The sequence below is a fragment of the Mus musculus genome, chromosome 4 (genome assembly GCF_000001635.26).
Source record: "Mus musculus strain C57BL/6J chromosome 4, GRCm38.p6 C57BL/6J".
Taxonomy (NCBI): domain Eukaryota; kingdom Metazoa; phylum Chordata; class Mammalia; order Rodentia; family Muridae; genus Mus; species Mus musculus.
The window spans coordinates 133,558,116-133,584,298 of record NC_000070.6 but is presented as its reverse complement, the minus strand read 5'-3'; the positions used below and the strand labels follow the sequence as shown (position 1 = coordinate 133,584,298).

Here is a 26,183-nt window from a genome sequence, read left to right as displayed (position 1 = left end):
ACGCAACCGCACACCTCCGGTTTTAAGATTTCCCCAGGCTTCACTAAGGCAGATCTCCATGCCGGGTAAACTGGTTTATTCTCGCACCGATCCGTCTCTAGGCAGAGGGTAGACGTGGTAAGGGACCGCGACGCTCTCTGGATCAATTCTCTGGTCCCCTTTCCCAGCTTCACGGAGCTCTTCAGACAACCCTCAAACCCGACTGGACGGTGCCACAGGCAGTCCAGATCTTCACTGTTCTGGGCAAACCCAAACAAGCACTAGGGCCTGGAGACCAAGGGAAGGCCTTTAGGCACAAACACCCCAGGAGACGGAGGGGCTTTTGGTGATATCATCTTTGAGGTAGAGAAACTGGGCATGCTCAGGGCTGCTCCCAGGCTCTGGGCTGCTTCTCAGGTCCACAGGGCAAGATCCAGGCAGAGGGCTAAGTCCCTGCCGCAGAGTGATCCTGACCAAGGACATAGGCTCACTCGGGCTCAGGTCTGTCCAAGGCACAGCTAGAACCCTTCACAAAAGTCATATCTGTCCGAAACTTCATGCTGGTGGGTGGCTGGCGCCGGAGCAAGGTCTCCCCCTGGTCTTGGGGCAGAGGCTCATCATAGATGGTGGAAATGAGCCCCAAGCCAGTTCGACGGGGCCTCTTCAGTTGCCTAAATGGCTGTAACTTCTCTCCATGGTATCTGGATAAAACAGAGCTCTTGGTGAGAAGGCTGCTCTCTTCAAAGCCCAGTAAAGAGGTTAGCAAGAGACAGGAAGTAATTACTACATATCTGGTTTGTTCTATCAGAGCGGTCTCATGCTCATAGCACAAGAACCCGGGGCAAGGACACACTCACTCCTGAGCCACACCTCCAGCACCAAAGACAAAGCATTGTCTCCAAATTCTGCTCTCCAGCCTCTGGAGAGGAGTGTCAACTATCAGGGACCTGGGAATTTTCATTTCCACAACAGACTCCCTTATGAAGCCAAAACCCAGACTTGAGGAAATGACTTCCCTGAGGGCCCCGTGATCCTTTAAGTTGTAGGATTGGGTTTAAAATGAAAATAAGGACAGTGTCATCTATTTCTACACCTGCTGTGAAGCTGTTCATTTAGAGGGGCCCACACCCACCTCAAAACAATGGCAAGAGGGAAAGCAGACAGCAGCACAGCTGGACAATGGCCTAGGGAGCCCCTCAGGTGCACTCACCCCAAGCCGCGCTTGCATCTAGGATGCTGGCCATCTCCATCCAGGGCCTCAGGCACCCCGGAGCACCTGCTGCCCAGGCCCTGGCCTTCAGCCCAGCCCTGGCGCTCCATCACCTTCCGGCCGATGCCCTGCAAAGGAAGAAGCGAGAGTCCAGAGAAAGAAGTGGCTCAAGTGTGGCAGGGGTGCAGGCTCCATCACTTGGGAGATGGAGCAGAGATTTAAGTTCGAGGTCAGGCTGGGCTACATATGAGACCCTGCCTCAAAGGATGTAAGAAGAAGAGGGAATGGTTGGGAGGCAAAGGCAGGCGGATTTCTGAGTTCAAGGCCAGCCTAGTCTACAAAGTGACTTCCAGGACAGCCAGGGCTACACAGAGAAACCCTGTCTCGAAAAACCGGAAAAAAAAAAAAAGGAATGAAGGGAAGGGAAGGAAAGAAGAAGGGAGAGTGGGCATGCTCCTTGGAGCAGGAGGAATGGAGGAAGAGGGAATGGCATTGTGGTTAACCACACTCACTTACCTTGGTGTGGCGCTCAAAGGTGCCGACTTGGCCACCTAGCACAGAGCCATCTTCCTGACCCTCACGGAGTCTCCGTTCCAGGCGCATTTGGACAGAGTCACGGGCATCCTTGTCTCCTCCATCTGCAGGAACACAACCCATTCTGTAAAAGAGTCCCTGTCCCCGGGAGGATGAGATGCTGGGGTCCCCTCACAAGATCTCTGACTCATGTTCACAATGTCCTGTAAAATGTTTTACGAGCTTGGGAGCCCAACAGGAACAGGAACCTTGGCTCTCTTCTTCCAGATGAGGCAGGGTGCAGACATCAAAGAATGGCAGAGATAAAACCAGAAGCCAGGTTACTGGGAACCAGAGAGATGGTCCAGCAGTCAGTGTACTGATCCTCTACAGGACCTGGGTTCACTTCCCAGCATGCCCATGGCAGCTCACAACTGTCTGTAACACCAGTTCCAGGGGATCTGATGCCCTCTTCTGCACTCCAAGGGCACCAGCACATGGTATACTTACATGCAGGTAAAACACATATTTGTCTAAGACAAAAATAATCAGTCTCAGCTGGACATGGTGGTGGCGCACACCTTTAAATCCCAGCACTTGAGGGGGAGAGACAGGTGAATTTCTAAGTTCAAGGCCAGTCTGGTTTACAGAGTGAGTTCCAGGACAGCCAGAGCTACATAGTAAGACCTGACTCAAACAAACAAAAAACATTAAAAAAAAAGTCCTTATCTAGAAAAATGGCAAGGAATCACGGCATAAATCTTAAACACTGGCATTCGGGAGGCAGGAGGAGGAGGATGGATGTTGGTGACTTTGAGGTCGTCTGCTCTACATAGCAAGTTCTTGGAAGCCAATGCTACACAATGTCTTAAAAATCAAAACAAAATAAAAAACAAAAATAAAACAAAAATCCCAGTTTGTTTCTCACTTCAGAATTATGAGTTGACCAAAAGCCAAGCTTCTAAGTACTTAGCCTATTCACCCGGAACCCACCGAGGGGTGTTCCCACAGAGAGGATCAAGGGTCTGCCGACCACCAGCACTTCAACCCAGCTACAGATAGCGAGTGCTCTCAGGTGGAGGTGGTGAGTGCAGTCAGCCTCTTTCTCCAGGCTCTGCGCCTGCAGAGCCAAGCAGTTTAAAACTACTCAGAAAACAACTGCATCCGCACCACCACGCAAGACCCCTCACCCAGCATTACTCCTAAGGACAATTCCTGAGCATCCATCATTTAGGAAACAGCCACAGTTAGTTTGTTGGTTCCTTCTGAGCCAGGACCGCATTGTAGCCCAGGATGGCCTCAAACCAGCAGCAACCTTCACATCTCACTTCCCCAGTGTAGGGATCTCCTGCACTGTACATTACACCACCATAGCTGGTAATAACTTTTTTCCTGGTGCTGGAATTGAACCCAGGGCCTCACACGGCCTAGGAAAGTACCAGTGAGCTGTAGGCCCAGCCCATGATGACTTTATTTGTTTCTGTTTTTCTTTTTAAAGACAGGGTTTCTTTGTGTAGCCCTAGATGCCTTGGAACTCACTTTCTAAACCAGGCTGGTCTCACACGCACAAAGACCGGCCTATCTCTGCCAGGGTTACCTGTGTTCACCACCACTGCCTGGCAATTATTCTTTTTGAGAGAGATTATTTTAAGTATGCGTAAGGATGTGTGTAGGCCTAAGCAAATGTTATCCCACCGTGTAAGAAAGCTTCTGCCGCAGGTTTTGTGTCCATGGGGGTTGTAGAACCATCTCCCTTGGGCACACTGAGAATGAGTGTACAGTAGTTTGCCCCTGGTCCCCCAACTTGGCCTCTGACAAGCAGGTGTGGCTAGTGTACAGGACTAGGGCACAAGATCGTCCCGGGACTGCCACCCCTCGCTCAGTACCTCTGTCGTAGTAGACGCTCATGTCCACGTCCCAGTCATCAGCTGTCTGCTCATCAAAATCTACAGGGACGAAAGCAACGGGAGGCACGGGTTAGCGACTCAGAGTTCTTTGGTCCTTGGACTAGGATCAGTCCCAGGACCTTGCACAAACTTAAGTGCTCTACCTCCAAACTCTATGTCCCACCCCAATGACTCCCAGATGTGTTTCAAGCTAAATCTAAAGTTAGACAAATATTCCCGATTCTAGTCCACCAATTCCTCATTCCAAAATGGGAAAAGCAGCCTGCATTTAGATAGGAGGGAAGCCATTTCCTAGATTTATTTTTATTAGGTTGTCAGGAAATCCACCATGTGGAGCAGAGACCCCCAACCTTGGCTTGCCAACCTCTGCCTGGGCTCCAACCTAACGGTCTGGGTCCTAAACATCCCCACAGACCCACGTGTTAAAGGCTTAGTCCAGTGGGAAGTAACGGGAGCTTTCAGAGGTGGAGCTTCATTCATGCCCTCCAAAAGGAATGTGAGACCCAAGTTTCTTCTTCCTTCGCTCGCTCTCCTTTGCACCCCAGCCATGAGGTGAACAGGCTTCCTTGCATCACAGGCTCCAATTATAACGTGCAGCTTCACCACAGGCAGGAGAGCCGGCTGCCATGCTTCAGACCTCTAAACTGAGCCAACCCTTTTCTCTTTAGGAATCGATCCATCTCTGGCATTGTCCCAGTAACCACAAGCCTGACTGCTTCCTGGTCTTACCTCCTTCCTCCTCCTGCCAGAACTGAGCGTCGGTGTAGAACACGAGGCCAGAGCCACCTTTCTCCCACTTAAGTTCAATCTCCTCCTCGAAGAGCCGCTCTGTAGTCCGCTCCTGCCCGGTCACATCCTCGTGCAGAGCTTCGTGTCGCTCCCACTCCTCACCCCGGTCATCGTCCTGGGAGGATGGACAGGGGACAGGGAGGGGACCTGTTTCTGACTTCCTAAAAGGAAGGAGTTTCTGGGCCCAGAGGGGGACGTGGGACCTGGACCTCGCAGGGTACCCTCAGGGGGCAGCATATTTAGGCCTGAAAGCCCTGGCCCCCCTGCTCACTCTCACCTCCTGTGCGTTTGGTCAGGCATTTCCTCCTGACCCCCTTTGCTTTTCTACCCGTTTACAGCCTCAGGCTGAGTTCTGCAGCCTGCACAAAGCCCACTCAACACATGGCTCTCTCACCAGTAATGTTAGTCAGTGCATGACATTTAAGCCTTTCTCAATTATGTCATGAAAAAGAAGGGACAGGACAAGTGTTATCTCCTGCTGGTCAGGCCCTTCCTATAACTGGGCTCTTGGAATCGTCCCAGTGAGGTAAGGGCCATTACTCCCATTTTACAGGAGGGAGCCTAGGTTCAGACATAAGGTGATTTGCCCACAATGCTATGCCAAGGGCAGCAGAACCAGCAGGCAAAGCCAGTTCGTCACCTCACAGTTCTCGTTTCAACACACAGGTTCTTTAAGAGCAGGGAATGGATAGGAGAAGCGCTCTAGCATTCAGTGCTGATCCTTGCTACAGTGTGCATAACTGCGCTTGTGGAATGACAGCATGGCTCTTGGCTTGACTCCTTGGGTTCCCATCCTGGTTAAACCCTAAGATGCTAGAGGAACTAAGGCTGCAGATCTGGGAAGGAGGTAAGGTCAGGTATCAGGTGTAGACAGAAGGGAGTATTCAAAAGCCCGATCAATAAATGATAAAAGGCTTCACAACAGATTCCATCGAGAAAGGAGAGGAAAACTAAATGTCTATTTTGGTGACAAAGCTAAGACTAGCGGCTGATGTTCGGTGCACTGACTTGAGGGGCTAGAGACCCGATGAAAGAGGAGGTTGGAGAAGCCTCACGAAGGAAGCGGGCTCCTGTCCTGACGCTATTCCTACTTCCTCACACGCTCTTGGGTAAATTCTTGTACACCTCTTGCTGAGTTCCTTCCATCTCTGAAAAGGAGCCTATGTATGGAAGGCAATACATTTGGTAATCTTTTGATAAAAACTCTGGACATCTCCCCTCAAAAAGGCATAAAATGCACACATAAAAGGAATTTCACAGTCACTGTCGGAGAGCTTCTGCTCTGTGGAGGAGCCTCAGTCATACCCCTGACAGAAGAACCCCAGCCTGTCTTCCTCTTTTTTAAATCAGAATCTCATGTAATGAGTTTGAACTTTCTACGCACCTGAATATGACCTTGAACTTCGGATCCTCTTGCCTCCATCTCCCCCAGGGTTAGGATTACAGATGTGTACCACCCTGCCGGGTTTGCGCAGTCTGGGATTCAAACTCAGGGCTTTGTGCTTGCTGGGTAAACGTTCCAAAGCCAGCCCTGACCTGGCCTCTGCAAAGTGCTACACTACTTACCTCTTCTGAGCCAGACTCCTCCTCCTCCTCCTGCTGCTGCCCTTCATCCTCCGGCTCATCAAAGGAGCCAGCTGCTGGATCTTCCGAGCAGCTCCCCTGGGGGATCTCCTCCCCTTCTGCTGTGTACACGTGCTCTTCTTGCTCCACAGTCTCTGAGTCCTCATACAGAAAGGGCACGTTGCCATAGCGCCGGGAGGAGCCGGTCTTGGGAAACTGGAGCTGTAGCTGGGTAATGATTCTAGGTGGTAGACGGCAGGACCGGATCAACTCTAAAAAGACCCGCAGGGGGGTGCCCACATTGCCATTGGGCATCAGCACTGGCGGATTCAGCTCCGGGAGCTGCTTCAGGTCAGCCAGGGTAAAAGCTTCATTCTCCGCCCTTCGACTCTGTAGTTCCTTCCGGGTCTTAAAGGGAAAGGACCCCAGATCTTAGGAAGGAGGGAAAAGACTGGATGTTAAAGCCCTAAATGATTTTTAGCAATATTCGAGCCAGAAGTAAATCACAGTTTAAATCTGCTTCCTATCAGACATGGTGGTATCTATGAGGTCAGCACACTCAAGAAAGTGAGGCAGGAGGATCGTGAATTAGAGGCCAGTTAGGCTAAAACATAGTAAGACTTATTTCTTTAAAAATAAAAGACTTGGGGGCTGGAGACATGGCTCAGCGGTTAAGAGCACTGACTGCTCTTCCAGAGGTCCTGAGTTCAAATCCCAGCATCCACACGGTGGCTCACAACCACCTGTAATGGGACCTGATGCCCTCTTCTGGTGTGTCTGAAGACAGCTACCATGTACTCACATACCTAAAATAAATAAATAAATCTTTAAAAATAAAAGGCTAACAAGGCAAACGTGATACAAGTTGTTCTCTGACTGCCACACTGGTGTTGTGTGTATCCTCTACCCGACAAATAAATGTAAATGTGACTCAGGGTCTGTCTGTGCATATTCGGAGTGTGTATTCCCAGAGGAATACACAAGTATCTTCAATACTTGCTTCCCGAGGACCAGCTTTTATTGGTACTAGAATAGAACCATTACCACGCAACTGTATTCTGATCCTGAGCTGTCACATACTGCGCATATCTGGTGTTCCAGACACAAATGATTTTTTTTGTTTTTCTTTTTTCTTTTTTTATTTTTTTATTTTTAAGATTTATTTATTTATTATATGTAAGTACACTGTAGCTGTCCTCAGACACTCCAGAAGAGGGAGTCAGATCTCGTTATGGATGGTTGCGAGCCACCATGTGGTTGCTGGGATTTGAACTCTGGACCTTCGGAAGAGCAGTCGGTGCTCTAACCCACTGAGCCATCTCACCAGGCCCACAAATGATTTTTTTAATGTGCACTAAACACAGAGGTGTTTTGCCTCTGTGTGTGTGTGTGTGTGTGTGTGTGTGTGTGTGTGTGTGTGTGTGTGTTGGATCTGCTGGAACTGGAGTTACAGAGGGTTGTGAGCTGCCATGTGGTTGCTGGGAATTGAACCTGGGTCCTATGGAAGAGCTGCCAGTGCTCAGCCATCTCTCCAGCCCTGATTTTTTTTATTACAGTTTCTTTCTTTCTTTTTTTTTAATAAAAGGTTTTATTTATTTATAAGTACACTGTAGCTGTCTTCAGATCTCATTACAGATGGTTGTGAGCCACCATGTGGTTGCTGGGATTTGAACTCTGGACCTTGAGCAGTCAGTGCTCTTACCTGCTGAGCTATCGCACCAGCCCCCTACGTTTTGTTTCTTTACTGCGGTGTGCACATTACAGTGCACCTATGGAGGCCAGGATATAGCTTGCTGGAGTTGCTTTTCTCCTCCCACTATGTGGGTCCTGAGATCCAAGTCAGGTCTTCAGAGCGGGTAGCAAGATAAGCAATCTTTCTTGGTAGCAAAGGATTGTTTTGAGAAGTCCATAAGAAAATGATGGGCTGATCAAATATGGTGGCATACACTTATAATCCCAGCATGGGAGGCACAGGCAGGAGCCCAAGGTTACTTCTTTTGTTTATTTATTTTTGAGGCAGACCCTGTCTGGTCTGAAACTAGACATGTAAACCAGGCTGGCCTTGAATATAGAAATTTGATTGCTTTTCCTGGGATTAAAGGGGTTCACTACCACACCTGGCTCAAGGTCATTGGAACTTTCATAGAGTTTGAGGCCAGCATAGATTACATGAGAGAGACACACACATAGAGAGGCAGCTCATGCTGTATGTCTTGATAAGACATTGCTCCTAAAGATTCTGCTTAAACCATAGCCGGCATATGCACTCGAGTGTGTGTGCACACGCGCACACGCACACACGCACACACACACACCTCTTTCTATGAAACTGTTTAACTTTGAGCTGATACCAGTTTTTCATTTTTGTTTTGTATGTTATTTTTTTAACTTTTGAGACAGGGTCAGAGCTAGATAGTCTTGGCTGTCCTGGAACTCACTTTGTAGACCAAGCCAGGCTAGAACTACAGAGATCCATCTGCCTCTACTTCCCAGGCACTAGAACTAAAGGCATATATACCACCACTATTGCTAATGACTCTTTAGGATGAACTGTTTCAAAATAATTTATTTAAACCTCTCCATCTGGCATTTTAAAACACCTGGCTTCCTTTTCCCCAATGGACACACTTGTGCCCAGCCCCTCTCTGCTGCCCCCAGCTCTTTCCTCTGCAGAGCCTGTCTTCCAGTCGCTAGGTTAGATTAGAAGAAACCAAGTTTCCTTTGTGCATTTCAAGATATGGTTCCTCTGTGTAGCACTGGCTGTCCTGGAATTCGCTCGCTCAGAGATCCTCCTGCCTCTGCCGCCTGAGAGCTGGGATCAAAGGCGTGCCTTAGCGCACCGGGCTCCAAATATCCTTTTTAAGAAATCATGTCAGTACAAAAATCACCACCCTTAGGGAAATGGTCCTTAAGAGGGGATACATTTGAAACTTATCTATACAGATCTCAGTTGTTTTGTCTGTTTTGCCTTGTAAGTCCTTGAGTAAAAACATGCAGATTGGGCTGAAAACTTGTAGCTTTGTCCAGAACTAACTTAAGCTCTAAACAGTGATAACCTATCTTAACCACCCAGGCAATGCGCCTCTTTTCCAAGGGCCGTGCGTCCGGTCCATTCTCTCCCCCTTACCTGAAACCTCGGTGGGAAGCCTAAGCCTGCGGATGAGACAGCGACCGGGAAGCCAGGTCCCCTGAGAGTCCAGCCACCGGCGACCGGAGTACATGCGAAGCAGCCGCTGGGCTTGCGCCGCTCCCCTCACCGAGACGACGCAGCAGCAGGTGCGGGTCTGGGCTGCCGCAGAGCCCCGGGCGCGGACAGCGCGGGCATCGGAGGCCGGAGCCTGGGCGAGAACCGGATCCTCAGCGGCGGGGTCCGGGCCAGCCCGGGCCGCCTCGGGACTCGCCTGCGGAGGGCCCCTCTCGGGCCGGTGCCGGTAGTGGAAGCACAGGAAGCCTCCGCCGCGCTGTTCCCGGAACTGGCTAAAGTAGCTCCGTAACTGAGCCGAGCGTAACACGGCAGGGATCCCGCTCACCACCAGGTAAACCGGCGACTCTTCGTCCAGCTCCCTGGGCGACGCCATCTTGGCCTGTCACATGATTGCTTGGCGTCCACTCTCGCGAGAGCACCACGTCTCGGATGCTGGAGTTTGGTCAATGTGGCATCGGTGACCGTTTGGTACTTGAAGTTTCGTTTTAATTGCTCTTGGGCCGAATCTGTGTTTCCAGCTCCACAGAAGATGGAAAACTCGTGCGATGGGCTGGGCTGTAGCTCAGTGATAGCTGGTCCAGCGTGTGAGAGGCTCTAAGGAGGAACCAGTGTAGAGCACCGGGATGCTGAGCGGGAGGTGGCGGAGGTCTGATGCAAAACTGGACTCTACAGTACCAACCCAGCCGGGCGTGGTGCCTCACGCCTTTAAACCCGGCACTTGAGAGTTAGAGGCAAGCAGGTGTGCGTGAGTTCAAGACCAGCCTGGTCAACATAGTGACTGAGACGGGGCTATGTCGAGAGAGCCTTTCTCAGGGCGCGGGACGGGGGAGATGAAGAGATGCCCCGGCAATTAAGAGCTTTCGCTGCTCTTACAGAATACTTGGATTGGATTCCCAGCACCCACGTACGAGGGAACTCTCCCATACGTAACTCGTTTCATGAGATTGGACACCCTCTTCTGACCTCTAGAGGCACATACGTGTTGCACATACATACATGCAGGCAAAATTCTCATGCACATAAAATTATCTGTAACAAACCGGGCGGTGGTGGCTCACGCCTTTAATCCCAGCACTCAGGAGACAGAGGCAGGCGGATTTCTGAGTTCGAGGCCAGCCTGGTCTACAGAGTGAGTTCCAGGACAGCCAGGGCTACACAGAGAAGTCTCGAGGGAAAAAAAAATTTTTTTTGGTTTGGTTTGGTTTTTTTGTTTGTTTGTTTTAGATTTATTTATTTATTATATGTAAGTACACTGTAGCTGTCTTCAGACACACCAGAAGAGGGCATCAGATCTCATTACGGATGGTTGCAAAGCAGTTGTTGGGATTTGAACTCCCGACCTTCAGAAGAGCAGTTGGTACTCTTAACCGCTGAGCCATCTCTCCAGCCCTCAAAAAGATTTTTTTTTAAATGTACAAATACATGCATAGACATCGAAAACTATTCCCAGAGATCATAGGCGAAAACCATATTGCCAGCTTCGGACGACCTCCGTACAAGGCGTTGAGTCCCTCACAAACAAACAGTATAGCTCTTGTGATTGTGTGCAGTGTTCAGGAAGGCCAGAGGAGGGCGTTGGAGCCTCTGGATCCATTTTTTTTTTATAAAGATTTATTTATTTACTATATGTAAGTACACTGTAGCTGTCTTCAGACACTCCAGAAGAGGGCATCAGATCTCATTACGGGTGGTTGTGAGCCACCATGTGGTTGCTGGGATTTGAACTTTGGACCTTCGGAAGAGCAGTCGGGTGCTCTTACCCACTGAGCCATCTCACCAGCCCTGGATCCATTTTTAAATTCATAGCGAGTGCAACTCTGCCCAAAAGTAGGCCCTTCAATTTCCTGTCATGGAGGAGGGGGAAGGCTCATGAGATCGCACCCCTCTCTAAGAATTTTTATACAGTTGATGGTTGATGGTGGGTGTAGGTGTTTCTGCTCAGATGAAAGGGTAATCCTAGAACTCAAGGGGAATGGTACCCAGTGGAAGGGCATCCTGGGGCATGGGAGCCCAGGGACCTTACGGCTCTGAGAGGAAGTCTCTTCCTCAGCAGAAGCATTGCAGCTCCGAGGGAAGGGGATCCCCAACTGAACTCAGGCGCTCAGGAGCCTCAGCCCCAGTCCACATCTTTACTTTTTGTCTTCATGGCTTCTTGCGACGAGAGAGTCACACCAGGCACCAAATCTCATGAAAGAGATGTATTGGAGGGTCCAGCATGTGGAGGGCTGAATCCAGAAATGGCTGCCCTCTGCTCCTGGGCGAGGACTGGACAAAGGGCAGAGCTTATATGGGCTTGCTTAGTGGAGGTGCTTTAGCAGGGCAGAGATTTCCAGATGTAGGATTGGTGGAATTTTAAGTCCTGAGCTTGGGGCGCTCAGAGATTGGTGGCTTTTCTCACCCCTTTTCCCTGCATCGGGTCCATGGATTAAGGTGGGAAGTCCTTCCCAGCCACAGCTGGCTTTGGCTGAGGCGCCATCTCTGAGGAGGCTGGAGTGGAGTTGTGGCCACCGTGGACAGCTCCTGCTGAGGTGGGAAAGAAAATGCTCCTGTGATAGTTGCAGGGTGAGATGTCGTGTTTGTTTGGGTTTTGGTTTTGGTTTTTCGAGACAGGGTTTCTTTGAATAGCGCTGGCTGTCCTGGAACTCACTTTGTAGACCAGGCTGGCCTCGAACTCAGAAATCTGCTGCTTCTGCCTCCCGAGTGCTGGGATTAAAGGCGTGCGCCACCACGCCTGGCAGGAGCCGCCATTTTTGACAGCTGCTGTCGGGGCATAGGGAGAGAAGGAGAGGCTGGTGGCGGGCACTTTGAAACATTCTATCCTGGGTGGATAATCCTTATGACTCTCCAAGTAAACAATGGAGGCTGGAGAAATAACTCAGCAGTTAAGAGCCAGAGGACACAGATTCAATTCCTAGCACCCACAGGGCAGTTCACAACTACCTGTGACTCCAGTTTCAAGGGATCTTCTGTCCTCTTGAGGGCGCCAGGTATGCACATGATCTACTGATAAACTTGCAAGCAAGGGCTGGCAAGATGGCTCAGTGGGTAAGAGCACTAACTGCTCTTCCCAAGGTCCTGAGTTCACATCCCAGCAACCACATGGTGGCTCACAACCATCTGTAATGAGATCTGATGCCCTCTTCTGGTGTGCCTGAAGTCAGCTACAATGGGTTTTTTTAATTTTATATATATATATATATATATATATATATATATATATATATATATATATAATTTTATTCGAGACAGGGTTTCTGTGTATAGCCCTGGCTGTCCTGGAACTCACTCTGTCTGTAGACCAGGCTGGCCTCGAACTCAGAAATCCACCTGCCTCTGCCTCCCAAGTGCTGGGATTAAAGGCGTGGGCCACCACTGCCTAGCTGCTACAATGTTAATATATAAATCTTAAAAAAAAAAAAAACAACTTGCAAGCAAAACAAAACATACAAAATAAAAATTAGGGTAGAATTTAGAAAAGTAAACAACTCACAAGTCTCAGTTCCTAAAACATACAAGATTCACAAAGTCCCCTCCTCAAGTATATATGAGCAATAAGGACTGCTGGAGAGAAGAGACTTTCTAACCTGTCCAGCTGCCTTCAAGTTCAGCAATGAACTCCAGGGATGCAGCTTTTGTAAGTCATGCTGGGGTGACTTTTCTTTTCTTTTCTTTTCTTTTCTTTTCTTTTCTTTTCTTTTCTTTTCTTTTCTTTTCTTTTCTTTTCTTCCTTCCTTCCTTCCTTTCTTTCTTTCTTTCTTTCTTTCTTTCTTTCTTTCTTTCTTTCTTTCTTTTTTTGTGTGTGTGACTTTTCAATAATGAAGCTGACTGATTTGGAGTCATCCATGCTCCTATCTGTAACCCCAACACACTCATTGGCTCATCACTTTGGGTGAATTGGTGCTGGTTAGTTTTATGAATACTTTGGTCTGTCATTGGTTCCCTGGCTAGGATAAGTAGACAATTGTTTTCGTTTCCCTTAGAAAAATCACACTAAAGGAGAAAAAGACATTTTCTACAGTAGTGTAGCCACTGGTAAAGTGTCAATACTCCCGTAAGCACCCCTTACCCATGTTCTTGTAAGAGGCCTGAATAGAAACTCATTGGTTCACCAAAAACAAAAAAACCATGAAAGCATAAGGGGTTCGCGCCTGCAGAGATGGCTCTTGCAAAAGACCTAGGTTTGCTACCTAGCATCTAGAAGGCAGCTGATAACTGTCTGCAACTGCAGTTCTAGGAGATGCAAATGGCGCTTTCTGGTCTCCACAGGCACCAGACACACACCTGGTGCATAGATATATGTGAAGGCAAAACATCCACATGCATAAAAAATTAAAGATAAGAAAGCAGAAAGAAGCCTGGCCGTGGTGGCGCAAGCCTTTAATCCCAGCACTCGGGAGGCAGAGGCAGGCTGATTTCTGAGTTCTAAGCCAGCCTGATCTACAAAGTGTGTTACAGGGCAGTCAGGGCTCCACAGAGAAACCCTGTCTTAAAAAACAAAAAAACAAAAAAGGAAGAAGGGAGGGAGGGAGGGAAGGAGGGAAGGAAGGAAGGAAGGAAGGAAGGAAGGAAGGAAGGAAGGAAGGAAGGAAGGAAGGAAGGAAGGAAGTCCTGAGATGTTTTGACACTGCAGAGCTTGACCACAGCCCTGTGACCCAGCACAGCACGGAAGGGTGAGGACCCAGACTATTCTGTGTTCCAGAACAGAGTTCACTGCCAAGAATCAGTTCTATTCACTGGCCTGTAAGAGACACGTGCACCGTGTTTACCCGTGATGAAACCAGACAGATTCCAAATTCCAGTCCTTTGCCTCATAGACGCTTAGTTGACCTTCTTACTTGTCCCCGCCCACCAAGCTTTGAATGAGCTTCCGTCTCCTTCCTCTGAGTCTCAGACCTTGAGCCAGCTCTTCCCTCCTCTTCCTCCGAAGCCCCTCGTGAGAATGGGCTGGATTCAGAGCCAAATATTTCCCATCTCCTTACCCATCAGCCACCATGCTCCCGCTGCTCTCCCCACTTCCTCTCCCGGGGCTTTCCCTGAACTGTTCTCTCTCTCCTGTGAAAGAAAACCTGGTTTTGCCCTTAAGACCTTGGAGATGTTTCCAGGTCAGAGCCCTCCTCACTGCGGCGGTCTCAGAGCCCTTGTAATTGCAGTAGCTCCTCCCTTTTTAATAACCCGTAACACCCCCTCCCCAGATTTGTTGTTTTCTTAACTCACCGGCGTACACCAGTACCCATAGCTGATGAGTTCACGAGGTTTTGTAAAACATTTGCATTTTGTACAAATAACCTCAGGTTAGGAGGTCAGAAACCAGAATTGTTCCAGGGCCAAGAAGTGGGAGTGAGTGGGTGGGGGAGCAGGGCAGGGGAGGGTATAGGGGACTTTTGGGATAGCATTTGAAATGTAAATGAAAATATCTACTTAAAAAATTTTAAAAAAAGAAAGAAACAAGAACTGTTTCATTTATATAAAGTTTGAACTTGCAAACTGAAAACAAAATTTAGGGATGCATAAGTAAATATTCTGTAAATCGGAAAAAAGACTCAGGTCATGCAAGTGATCTTGGCACCTGGGAGAGGGAGGTAGGAAGTTTAACTACAAGTTCAAGGCCAGGCTGAGCTACAGAGCATGGACTTGTCTCAAACAGGGGGTGGGGCCGATAAGGTGAATGACAGAAAGAAAGCAAAACTCAAAGAAATTATTAACTGAAATTCAGGGTAGTCATTAGCTTTGGGGCAATGATGAATTGAGAAAGAGCCCTCAAGGCTGATGGAGGTAATGACCGGTGCCACAGTAGCGAGGGGCATTATACTGTTATTTTTTATATCTAATAGATATACTTTTTAAAGAGTTTTTAAAATTATTTTTACTTATTTGTTTATTTTTGGTTTTTGAGACATGGTTTCTTTGTTTAACCCTGGCTGTCCTAGAACTCACTCTGTAATCAGGGTGGCCTTGAACTCAGAGATCTGCCTCTCAGTGCTGGAATTAAAGCTGACTATCACGATAACCAACTGAAAAAAATTCTCTTAAGACAAAGTCTTGCTATGTCCAGGCTGCTAGGAACTCCTAGCAATCCTCCTGCCTCAGCTTCCTAAATGCTGGGGTTAACAGTTGTATATATACTGCAGGGCATGGTGGTGCACGCCTTTAGTCTCAGCACTCAGGAGGCAGAGGCAGGCAGATTTCTGAGTTTGAGGCCAGCCTGGTCTACAAAGTGAGTTCCAGGACAGCCAGGGCTACACAGAGAAACCCTGTGTCGAAAACAAAACAAAACAAAAACAAAAACAAAAAATCAGTTGTGTACTATCAGGGCCAACCTAAAAAAGAAAAAAAGGAAAAAAAGAACTATAATGATTGTCCATATAATTGTTGGTGGGGACAATATCATGTTTGGATTTTATTTGTTTTTAGTACTGTATGTGCAAGATTTACACATAGGGACAAACACGTCATGGCACTCTGGAGGTCAGAGGACAGCTTAGTGGCACTGGTTCTCACCTTCCATCTATCTTTTTTTTTGGTTCATTGAGACAGGGTTTCTCTGTGTAGCCCTGGCTGTCCTGGATCTCACTCTGTAGACCAGGCTGGCCTCAAACTCAGAAATCTGCCTGCCTCTGTCTCCCAAGTGCTGGGATTAAAGGCGTGCACCACCACTGCCTGACCCAATCACCTTTTTTTTTTTTTTTTTTTTTTTTGGTTTTTCGAGACAGGGTTTCTCTCTCTGTACAGCCCTGGCTGTCCTGGAACTCACTTTGTAGACCAGGCTGGCCTCAAACTCAGAAATCCGCCTGCCTCTGCCTCCCGAGTGCTGGGATTAAAGGCGTGCGCTACCATGCCCGGCTCAATCACCTATTTTAATGTCTGGATTTTATTTTATTTTTTAAATTTTATTTTATTATTTATTTATTTATTTTTATGTATATGAATACACTGGGGGGACTAGTGAGATGGCTCAGCGGTTAAGAGTGCCGACTGCTCTTCCAAAGGTCCTGAGTTCAAATCCCAGCAACCACATGGTGGCTCACAACCATCCGTAACAAAAATCTGATGTCCTCTTCTGGAGTGTCTGAAGACAGCTACAGTGTACTTACATATAATAAATAAATAAATATTTTAAAAAATACACTGTAGCTGTACAGATGGTTGTGAGCCTTCTTGTGGTATTGGGAATTGAATTTTTTAGGACCTCTGCTCGCTCTGGTTAACTTCGTTCGCTCAGTCCCTGCTCGCTCCAGTCCAAAGATTTATTTATTATTATACATAAGTACACTGTAGCTGTCTTCAGACACACCAGAAGAGGGCGTCAGATCTCATTATGGATAGTTGTGAGCCACCATGTGGTTGCTGGGATTTGAATTCAGGACCTTCGGAAGAGCAGTCAGTGCTCTTAGTCGCTGAGCCATCTCGACAAGCCCTAATGTCTAGGTTTTAAGATCTGATAGAAATATGGATTGGCACAACCACTTTTAAAAACTGGCAAGATCTAATAAACCTGAGCATACAGCTGTCTCTCCGTAGCCCTTATTCTGATTCCCAATAGATCTATAAACAGCTGTGTATGTTAACATATGCAACGAGTGAGTGGCTGGGGAAGCGTCTCATAGAGTAACAAAAAGAGCTTGCTCTGCAGGTGTAAGGCCCTAAGTACCTCAACCCCGAGTAAAAGGCAGACGTAACAGGCCACGCCCATAACATCGCTGCTAGAGGTAGGCAGATCCCAGAGCCTGGCTGGCCAGTCAGTGTGCTGTTAAAGCAAGTTCCAGGCTCAGAAAAAGACCGTGTGTTTTAAAGCCAGGTCTACAAAGCTAGTGCTAAGCCAGTCAAAGCTACACAGAGAAACCCTGTTAGAAAAGCCAAATATAAAAAAAAAAAAAAAAAAAAAAAAGTGAGCTGGCGTTTAGTCCCAGCACTCGGGAGGCAGAGGCAGGTGGATTTCTGAGTTCGAGGCCAGCCTGGTCTACAAAGTGAGACCAGGACAGCCAGAGCTACACAGAGAATCCCTGTCTCAAAAAACCAAAAAAACCAAAAAACCAAAAAAAAAAAAAAAGTGGATTAGACAGAAGAGGACATTCCAACATCAGCCTCATACACCTGTGCTGTTGAAGGCACCTGTATGCATGCATATTCGATGAAAAACACACATGAGGGGGCTGCCGAGATGGCTCAGTGGTTAAGAGCGCCGGCTGCTCTTCCGAAGGTCCTGAGTTCAAATCCCAGCAACCACATGGTGGCTCACAACCATCTGTAATGAGATCTGATGCCCTCTTCTGGAGTGTCTGAAGACAGCTACAGTGTACTTATGTATAATAAATAAATAAATCTTTTTTACAAAACACACATGAATAAATAAATATTTAAGCAACAGTCACTCAAGCAGTTGAATTTGTAATATTCATAAAATATTGTGAAAGCAAACCATATGCTGATCAGCAGTATAATAGGTAAATGAACTGCAGTGTAATGAGATACACTGCAACAATGACAGTTAACAATACATTACTGGGCTGGTGAGATGGCTCAGTGGGTAAGAGCACCCGACTGCTCTTCCAAAGGTCCGGAGTTCAAATCCCAGCAACCACATGGTGGCTCACAACCATCTGTAACAAGATCTGACTCCCTCTTCTGGAGTGTCTGAAGACAGCTACAGTGTACTTACATATAATAAATAAATAAATCTTTAAAAAAAAAACAATACATTACTCTCACCCAGAACAGGGACCCCATAATACTGAGTGAAAAAAGATAATCAAGGAGTTGGAGGGATGACTCAGAGGTTAAGAGCACTGGCTTCTCTTCCAGAGGACCTGGGTTCGAGTCCCAGTACCCGAATCAAGATCACAATCCTCTGTCAGGTTTCTGGAGCCCTTTTCTGATCTTGAAGGATACCACGGACTCAAGTAGTACACAGACACACATGCAGACAGGACACCCACAAACATAAGTAAAAGAAAACAATCAGTAAGATAATAAACAGGAATATACATGTAAATCACGAAGAACCATATACAACAAGCCTTGTCATTTATATCTTCCTTCCTTCCTTCCTTCCTTCCTTCCTTCCTTCCTTCCTTTCTTTCTTTCTTTCTTTCTTTCTTTCTTTCTTTCTTTCTTTCTTTCTTTCTTTCTTTCTTTCTTTCTTTCTTTCTTTCTTTCTTTTCTGTTTCTTAGTTTTTCGAGACAGGGTTTCTCTGTGCAGCTCAGGCTGTTCTGGAACTTTCTCTGTAGATCAGGCTGACCTCGAACTCACAGAAATCCACCTGCCTCTGTGTCCTGAGTGCCAGGATTAAAGGTGTGTGTCACCACCTCCCAGTTCCTTTTCTGTTCCTTGTGGCTCAGACCAGCTTCAAACTTACTCTGTAAGTGAGGAAGCCATAGGTGAGGAAGTCTTTGGACTTTGCAACTTTCTGAAGATTAAGAAACCAAACCAATTTTAAAAGTTAGGCTGTGGTGGCACATGGCTTTAAGGCCAACACTTGGGAGACAAACACAGGGAATCTCTGTGAAGGCTACACAGAAGAATCCTGTCTTGAAAAGCCAGGAAGGAGGGTGGAGAGGTATCATTTTTGAGTATCTGGAGAGATGGCTCAGTTGTCAAGAGTACTGGCTGCTCTTGCACTAGACCTGGGTTTGATTCCCAGTACTTACGTGGCAGCTCACCACAACACCTTTATCTCCAGTTCCAGGGCATCCAGTGTTCTCTTCTGCCCCCATGGCACTGCCCTCACAAGGTGCACAAACACACAGATAAGACTCATACAAATAAATAGGGGGGGGGGCTGGTGAGATGGCTCAGCAGGTAAGAGCACCCGACTGCTCTTCTGAAGGTCCTGAGTTCAAATCCCAGCAACCACATGGTGGCTCACAACCATCTGTAACAAGATCTGACTCCCTCTTCTGGTGTGTCTGAAGACAGCTACAGTGTACTTACATATAATAAATAAATAAATATTAAAAAAATAAACAGGGTGGTGGGACATCCTCTTGGAGACAGGGCAGGGGAGGAATGGGATGAGGAACTGTCAGAGGGCGGACTGGGGATAACGACTGTACTGTAAAAGGATTAAAGATTTTTTTTTTTTTTTTTTTGGTTTTTCAAGACAGGGTTTCTCTGTATAGCCCAGGCTGTCCTGGAACTCACTTTGTAGACCAGGCTGGCCTCGAACTCAGAAATCTGCCTGCCTCTGCCTCCCGAGTGCTGGGACTAAAGGCGTGCGCCACCACGCCCAGCCGGCCAATATTTTTAAAAACCCAAACAACATAAATATAAATAAAATCTAACAAGGTGTGATAACACCCACCTAAAATAATGTGTTCATGTACTTGTAGATGTCATGTTGTGTTGGTGACTGTGGAGGCCAGAAGAGGGCACCAGATCCCCTGGAATGGGAGATTGTGAGCTGCCAGACCTGGTGCTGGGAACTGAACCTGGGTCCTCTGGAAAAGCAGCATGCTCTCTTAACTGCTGAGCCATTTTAAAGCCTTGTCGTGTTGTTCTCTCTGTCTCTCTCTCTGTCTCTCTTTGTCTCTCTGTCTCTCTTTCTTCCAGGAGTGGGGGAATGACACATGGTTTCTCTGTGTAGCCCTGGCTGTCCTGGAGCTTGTTGTGCACACCAGGCTGTCCTTGGGCTCACAGAATATCCATCTGCCCCTGCCTCCCACGTGTGCACACTCACACTCAGCTGCCCACCATCTCCTTATCTGGCCCCCCACACCAAATCCTTCTCCTCCCCAAGCCGCTCTTCACATTTCCATAGATTTATTTGTGACCCATTGTATTTATTAGGGTTCCCAGCATGAACATGGGTATGTGTGTGTGTGTGGGGGGGGTAAGTTTTATTTTTAATTTATTGTCATGGGCGGGGGAGGGGCTGCACAAGCTACAGTGAGCATATGGAGGTGAAAAACCTGGTGAATTGCTTGTCTTCCCACCACGGGCTCTCTGAGATTGAGTGTAGGTTATCAGGTTTGCATAGCGAGCGCTTTTACCCAGTGAACCATCTTGAAGTTCTGACCCTCCTGCCTCCCGGGTGCTGGGTTGTGGGCGTGTGACATCACCTCCTGACTCCTTTATGATCCCAGAGATCTTCATAGTGGCAAGCTTTGAGGAAGAGGGTAGGGGATGTGGTGGGAAGTTTTCTGAGGTGTTTTTGTTAAGCTGGTGGTGGTGGCGGAGGTGGCGGTGGTTAGTGGCGGTTTTGTTTGTTTGTTTTGAGACAGGGTCTCTATTATGTAGCCCTGGCTGTCCTAGAACTCACTATGTAGACTAGGCTGATCTCGAACTCTCAAAGACCCACCTATCTCTGCCTCCCCGGACTGGAATTAGAGGTGTGTGCCACCAAACCTTGGGATGTTGTAGTTAGATTTTTTTTTTCCTATGCTGAGGAGCAGAGGATTTTTATCTCAGGACCTTGTGTATAATAAGCCATCATGTTACCTCTGACCTCACCCCCACCCCTCTCTCTGTCTCACATTGCACCGGGAGGCTCTATTTTAGACAACGTCTCCTATACCCCTGCCTGATCTCACATTTGTTATGCAGTAAAGACAGATTGACTTCAGATTCCTGCCTCCACCCCCACAGCTCTGGGACTACTGGCACGAGCCACCTGGTTTGCCGTGACTTATAAAGTTGGCACAGCTGCACCCTGCTATGAACATCAAGTCCCCGTTGTTGACCTTGACTCCCTTCAGACTGTCCCTGGACTCGTCACCAGCTTCATTAGCATGTCCTTTCTCTGTTCTGTTTTGTGATACAAACCCGATTTGCCTGTCTGTGTACCAGGTGCTGCCCATGGGGATCTGCGGGGCTCTGGCCCTGCCAAATCTCTCTGAGGGGGAGCAGGAGCAAGGCTGGCTGCCAGGCCTCTTCCAAGGCCACTGCTGCCCCGGAGTTGGTGGCAGGCAGCGGGATCCGGCAGGCAGGTGGCTAGGAGCCAAGGTTGGGGCCACAGAGAGGAAGTGGCTATGGTAGGTTGGCGCTGCTTCCATCGACAAAAGCTTCAGGAGAGAACACTGTCCCCTAAGGGTGTTACAGCTTGATTAAACAGGCGCTCTCAGACAGGCTTTGGTGAAATAACTCTTGAGCCTTTATTCCTTGTGAATAGGGTCTAATATACATTTTGGAGTGGGCTGGGGTCTAAAGGCAGATGCTTTCTGTTGGCTTGGTCTGAGAGGTTAGGGATGCCCCCTCTGCACGTGGAGGGCACTTCCTGTGTTGCCCCTACGAGACTGATTATCCAGTCCTCTTCATGGGGTGTGGTGGTCCTATGTTCCAGGACAGGAACCTGGTCAGGAGTAGATTTCAATGCCTACCGTTCTCTTACCAAATTTTCTGCCTGGTGGCACGGTCTCCTGACCCACACCTATTCACACACCTCCATCTCTCACCACCCTTAGATCCATAGGTTCTAGGATGCATTCAAGAAGCAGTGCTTGTTCCCTGGCACCTCTGTGCCTTTGCATATTCTCCTCCCTCTGTTAGGCCTCACCCTTGCAAACCCCCCCAGATGTTTCTGAACAGTCAACGCACCAGGGAAGCACCTTCCCACCTCTGGGCACAATTAATTATTGTAGTGACAATTTTGGAGTTTTAGTTTCTTTAAAAAAACAAAACAAAACACTGAAATATTAGAAGAAAGTGCTTTTCTTTTCATCGAAGGGGCTGCTGGGGACAACAGCTGACTGTGATTTGCCTCATGCTCTAGCAGAGGCATGGTTTTGCCAGCTTTGGGTAGTTTCTGCGATTGTGTGATTGTTTGGAATTCTGGGAGCTTTTCAGAGGATATATAAATGCTAGGGCCCCGAGAGGTACTGTTGGTGGTTGGGGTCATTCGGGCGTGGGGGTGGTTACAGTTTGTTCATACTCGTGTTCAAAGAAGAAACAAGAACAAAGAAATTAGATTCGGAGATCTCTCTCTCTCTCTTTTCTTCCCCTCTATCCTATCCTTTATCTAGTGATAGGAGGTGAAGAGCAGGGTTGGGGGGGGGTGTTAAAGGGTGGGAAAAAGAAACCATAAACTAGCAAAGACCAGGAACAAGTCATCCTTCAACGATGTCACCCTCAGGTCACTGTGTTATCTTCATTTGCATGGGAAGTGTCCCTCCGGGCTGGATCCGGGTCCCATTCTTTGTGTCCTTTCCCCTAACATCCAGCAGAGTCTGGGAGTGAAAGTCAGGGGACATTGAGTGACACAGTGTGTGGCTAAGGGGAGGGATCATGGTCGATCACCTCTCTCTCTGTCTTTTTTTCCCACTATCATCAAAGGTTCTAGGGTGGACAGAGGCCCTGAGGGCAGGGTGGTTCATGGCATGACACAGTCAGCTGACAGCTGTTGGCTGCTTCGTCCACAGCCTGGGATTTGGCTAATGATGGCCATAAACTGTCATCCATAAACCCTGAGCTGCCCTGGGACCACAGTCAGTCTCAGGTGAGTCAAGCTGGCGGAGCCTGAGGACAAGGACCCCCTCCTAGATGCAGGTGTCAGTACCCAGTGTCTGAAGTGACCCCAGACTCACTCCAGCCCGTGCGGAGGTCAAGGATTCTGCCTCTAAGTGACCAGAGTCTGTGCTCAAGTCTCGGTACAGATCGATCGACCACCTTAGACCTTCAGAACTTCCATCCCCCAGCTAGACCTGCTTCTTCCTCTTGCTAGAAAGGAGAGACAGACCGGATCCCAGGATGCTGGTCAGAGAGAGAGAGAGTTTTCCCACTCTGAAAAGCTCACAGCTCCCTCCACTGGACCAGATTCATTCTTTGGCTTGGCCGTGTTTTCTTTAGGTTCTTATCGTAAGAGTTTGCGTGAGGATTTAGAGAGTGACCAGAGAGTTAAAGAAACAGAAGCAGAGACAGGAAGAAGGTTCAGCCTGCAAAGGCTTTTATAACTTAAGTCTCGTGGTTTGAGTCCCCCCCCCCCCATTCCATGGTACAAAGAAAGAACCAACTCCTGAAGGTTGTCCTTGGCTGGATCTCCCAATGGGTGGTGAGGCAGCAGATGCAAACATGTCTCCACTCACACACACAGAATAAATAAAAAGTGGGGGGTGGGGGTGGGAGAGCTCACACTTCCTGACTACCTAAAAAAAGTAAACGTTTTTGAAAAGGAACAAGGCTGAGTTAATAATAAGAAAAACTATTTGGGCCTGTGGTGGTGCACACCTTTAATCTCAGCACTTGGTAGGCAGAGGCAGATGTAACTCTGTGAGTTCAAGGCCAACCTAGTGAGTCTGAGGACAAGAGAAACCCTGTCTGGAAACACACACACACACACACACACACACACACACACACACACACACACCACACTACACACACACACACACACACACATACACCACACCACACACCACACACCACACTACACACATGCACACACACACCACACTACACACACCACACACCACACACACACCACACCACACTACACACACACGCGCGAACACACACACACACACACACACTACACACACCACACACACACACACCACACCACACCACACACACACCACACCACACTACACACACACACACACACACACACACACACACACACACTACACACACCACACACACACACACACCACACCACACTACACACACACCACACCACACCACACTTCACACACCACACACCACACCACACACTACACACACACACACACACACACACCACACCACACCACACTACACACACACGCACACACACACACACACACACCCCACACCACACCACACACCACACACACACACACACACACACACACATACCACACCACACTACACACACCACACTACACACACACACACACACACACACACACACACACACACACAAGGGAAAGTTATTTGGATGGTGGAAGGATAAAGTAAGTTAGTTGAGGGAAAGCTTAAGACTGATGTGGGGTATTGAAGAGAATATCCCGAGATACTTGGTGGCCTTGGAAGAGGAAAGGAAAAATGGCCTGAGTATTTGTGGTGTGTTGCACTTAACTAATAGGCCATTCATGAACGGCATCAAAGAGAGAGAGATGAACCTAGTCCCTGAATCCTCTTGATCAGGTCATGTGGAGGAAACACGCCTCTGCTTTTGCAAGAGAGGCCTCCTATGTCAGCACTGTGGGAGGGACTGGGTGTGCTGGAGGCAATGGAACCAGGCAGGGAGAGATAGGTGGCTTAGGCCAGGGTCTGGAGGTCTGGTGGGAGGTGGGGGATGAGGGGCTTGTTCAGCCCCAAAGGTTGCTTCTCTTGGGAGCTTTTCTAGGGCTTGGCTGGTGGGGAATGGCCGAGGAGAGGGTGAATGGGAGAAGAGGGTGACTGCCAGGTCACTATTAAGAGTGGCCGTCTAGTTAAAGTCCCAAATGCTGTCAGAGCAGGTTGGCCTGGATTGTAGATTCCTCGAACAATCTGAAGGTGGGTAGACATAGATCTATACAGTTTTTCAACTTATTTATTTTCATTTCATGTGCATTGGTGTTTTGCCTGCATGTATGTCTATGTAAGGATGTCAGATCCTCTGGAACTGGAGTTACAGACAGTCGTGAGCTGCTATGTGGGTGCTGGGAATTGAACCTGAGTCCTCTGGAAGAGCAGCCAGTGCTCCTAACTGTTGAGCCATTCACTGAGCCATCAGACCACCATGACCTGAGCCACCTACCTCTCCCTGCCTGGCCTCCATAGTCTCTAGCACACACCCATGTGGCTGACAAAGGTGATTTCTCTTGCAAGAGTAGAGATGTGTTTCCTGATCAAGGGACTTTCTATGAATGGCTTAATTATTTGTCTATCCATCTATCCATCCATCTATCATCCATCCATCATTCATTCATTTGTTGAGATGTGGTCTCCTGTAGCCCAGGCTGGACCTGAACTCACTATGTAGCTGAGAATGATCTGCATCTCCCGGCCAACCTGCCTCCTCTCTCAGGTACTTGGATTAGAGGCGAGCCTTGTTTACAGGGCTGGAGGTTGGCTCAAGACTTTGTATATGCTGGCAAATGCTCTACCAAGTGAGTTACATTCTCCAGCGCTAATTTAAAATCTTTTCCTTGTTTGTTTGTTTGAGACAGGGTTTCTCTGCTGTCCTGAAATTAGCTCTGTAGACCAGGCTGGCCTAGAACTCTGAGATCGATCTGAGTTTTGGGATCAAAGTTGCTTTTTTGTTTGTTTGTTTGTTTGTTTTCGAGACAGGGTTTCTCTGTGTAGCCTTGGCTGTCTTGGAACTCACTCTGTAGACCAGGCTGGCCTCGAACTCAGAAATCCACCTGCCTCTGCCTCCCAAGTGCTGGGATTAAAGGCATGCGCCACCACTGCCCGGCAAAGTTGCTTTTTTATTGTTGTTTTTTGTTTGTTTGTTTGTTTTTCAAGACAGAGTCTCCGTGTAGCCCTGGCTGTCCTGGAACTTGCTCTGTAGATCAGGCTGTCCCTAAACTCAGGAATCAGCATGTCTCTGTCTCCCAAATTAAATTAAATTAAAAAGCATACACCAGAAAGAAAGAAACCTCAAAGGCCAGTCCCAGTGGCACACCTCCTCTACCAAGACCATACCTCCTAACCTTTCCCATGCAGTTCTAGCGACTGGGGACCATACATTCAAACACATGAACCTATGTGAGCCATTCTCATTCAGACACATCAGGTGACTCAGGAGTTAAAAGCACTTGCTGCCCTTCCACAGGACCTAGGTTTCATTCCAAGCACCCACAGGGTGGGGCACAGTCATCTGCAACTCCAGTGCTGGGGGAGCCTCTGCTCTCTTCTGCCTTCTAAGAGCATTAGGTATGCACGTAATGCAGAGCTATAGGCAGGCAAACCAGCCATACACATTAAAAAGTAAAATCAGCAGAAGAATGTGTGCGGAGTGAAGGTATCTCCAAGCAATATGGTCATTCTGAGGGGCCACTGGATTGTGACTGGGTGGCTTGGGTACACTTGTGTCTTTTGGGATGAGGGGTCTGCCGCAACATGATTTCCAGTACTGTGTGAGCATCAGTTGCGAGAGAGAGAGAGAGAGAGAGAGAGAGA

General features: G+C 48.1%; 1 protein-coding gene across 1 annotated transcript; it reads right to left on the bottom strand.

The window, feature by feature from the left end:
• Positions 1–56: 56 nt before the first annotated feature.
• Gpatch3 (G patch domain containing 3) lies at positions 57–9,554 on the bottom strand. The gene is made up of 7 exons (NM_172876.2): positions 9,089–9,554; positions 5,965–6,392; positions 4,339–4,513; positions 3,589–3,648; positions 1,706–1,827; positions 1,190–1,317; positions 57–680 (listed from the first exon to the last, which is right to left on the bottom strand). Exons 1-7 carry the CDS (start codon positions 9,537–9,539, stop codon positions 467–469), a joined length of 1,578 nt encoding a protein of 525 aa, NP_766464.1. The 5' UTR covers positions 9,540–9,554; the 3' UTR covers positions 57–466.
• Positions 9,555–26,183: the final 16,629 nt, after the last annotated feature.

Coding starts and splice junctions, on each gene's coding strand:
- Gpatch3 (NM_172876.2), bottom strand. CDS start 9,539: ATGGCGTCGCCCAGGGAGCTGGACGAAGAGTCGCCGGTTTACCTGGTG. Junction 4,514..5,964: donor AGGAGTCTGGCTCAGAAGAG/GTAAGTAGTGTA, acceptor CCATCCTCCCAG/GACGATGACCGGGGTGAGGA. Junction 681..1,189: donor AGATGCAAGCGCGGCTTGGG/GTGAGTGCACCT, acceptor TGTTTTATCCAG/ATACCATGGAGAGAAGTTAC.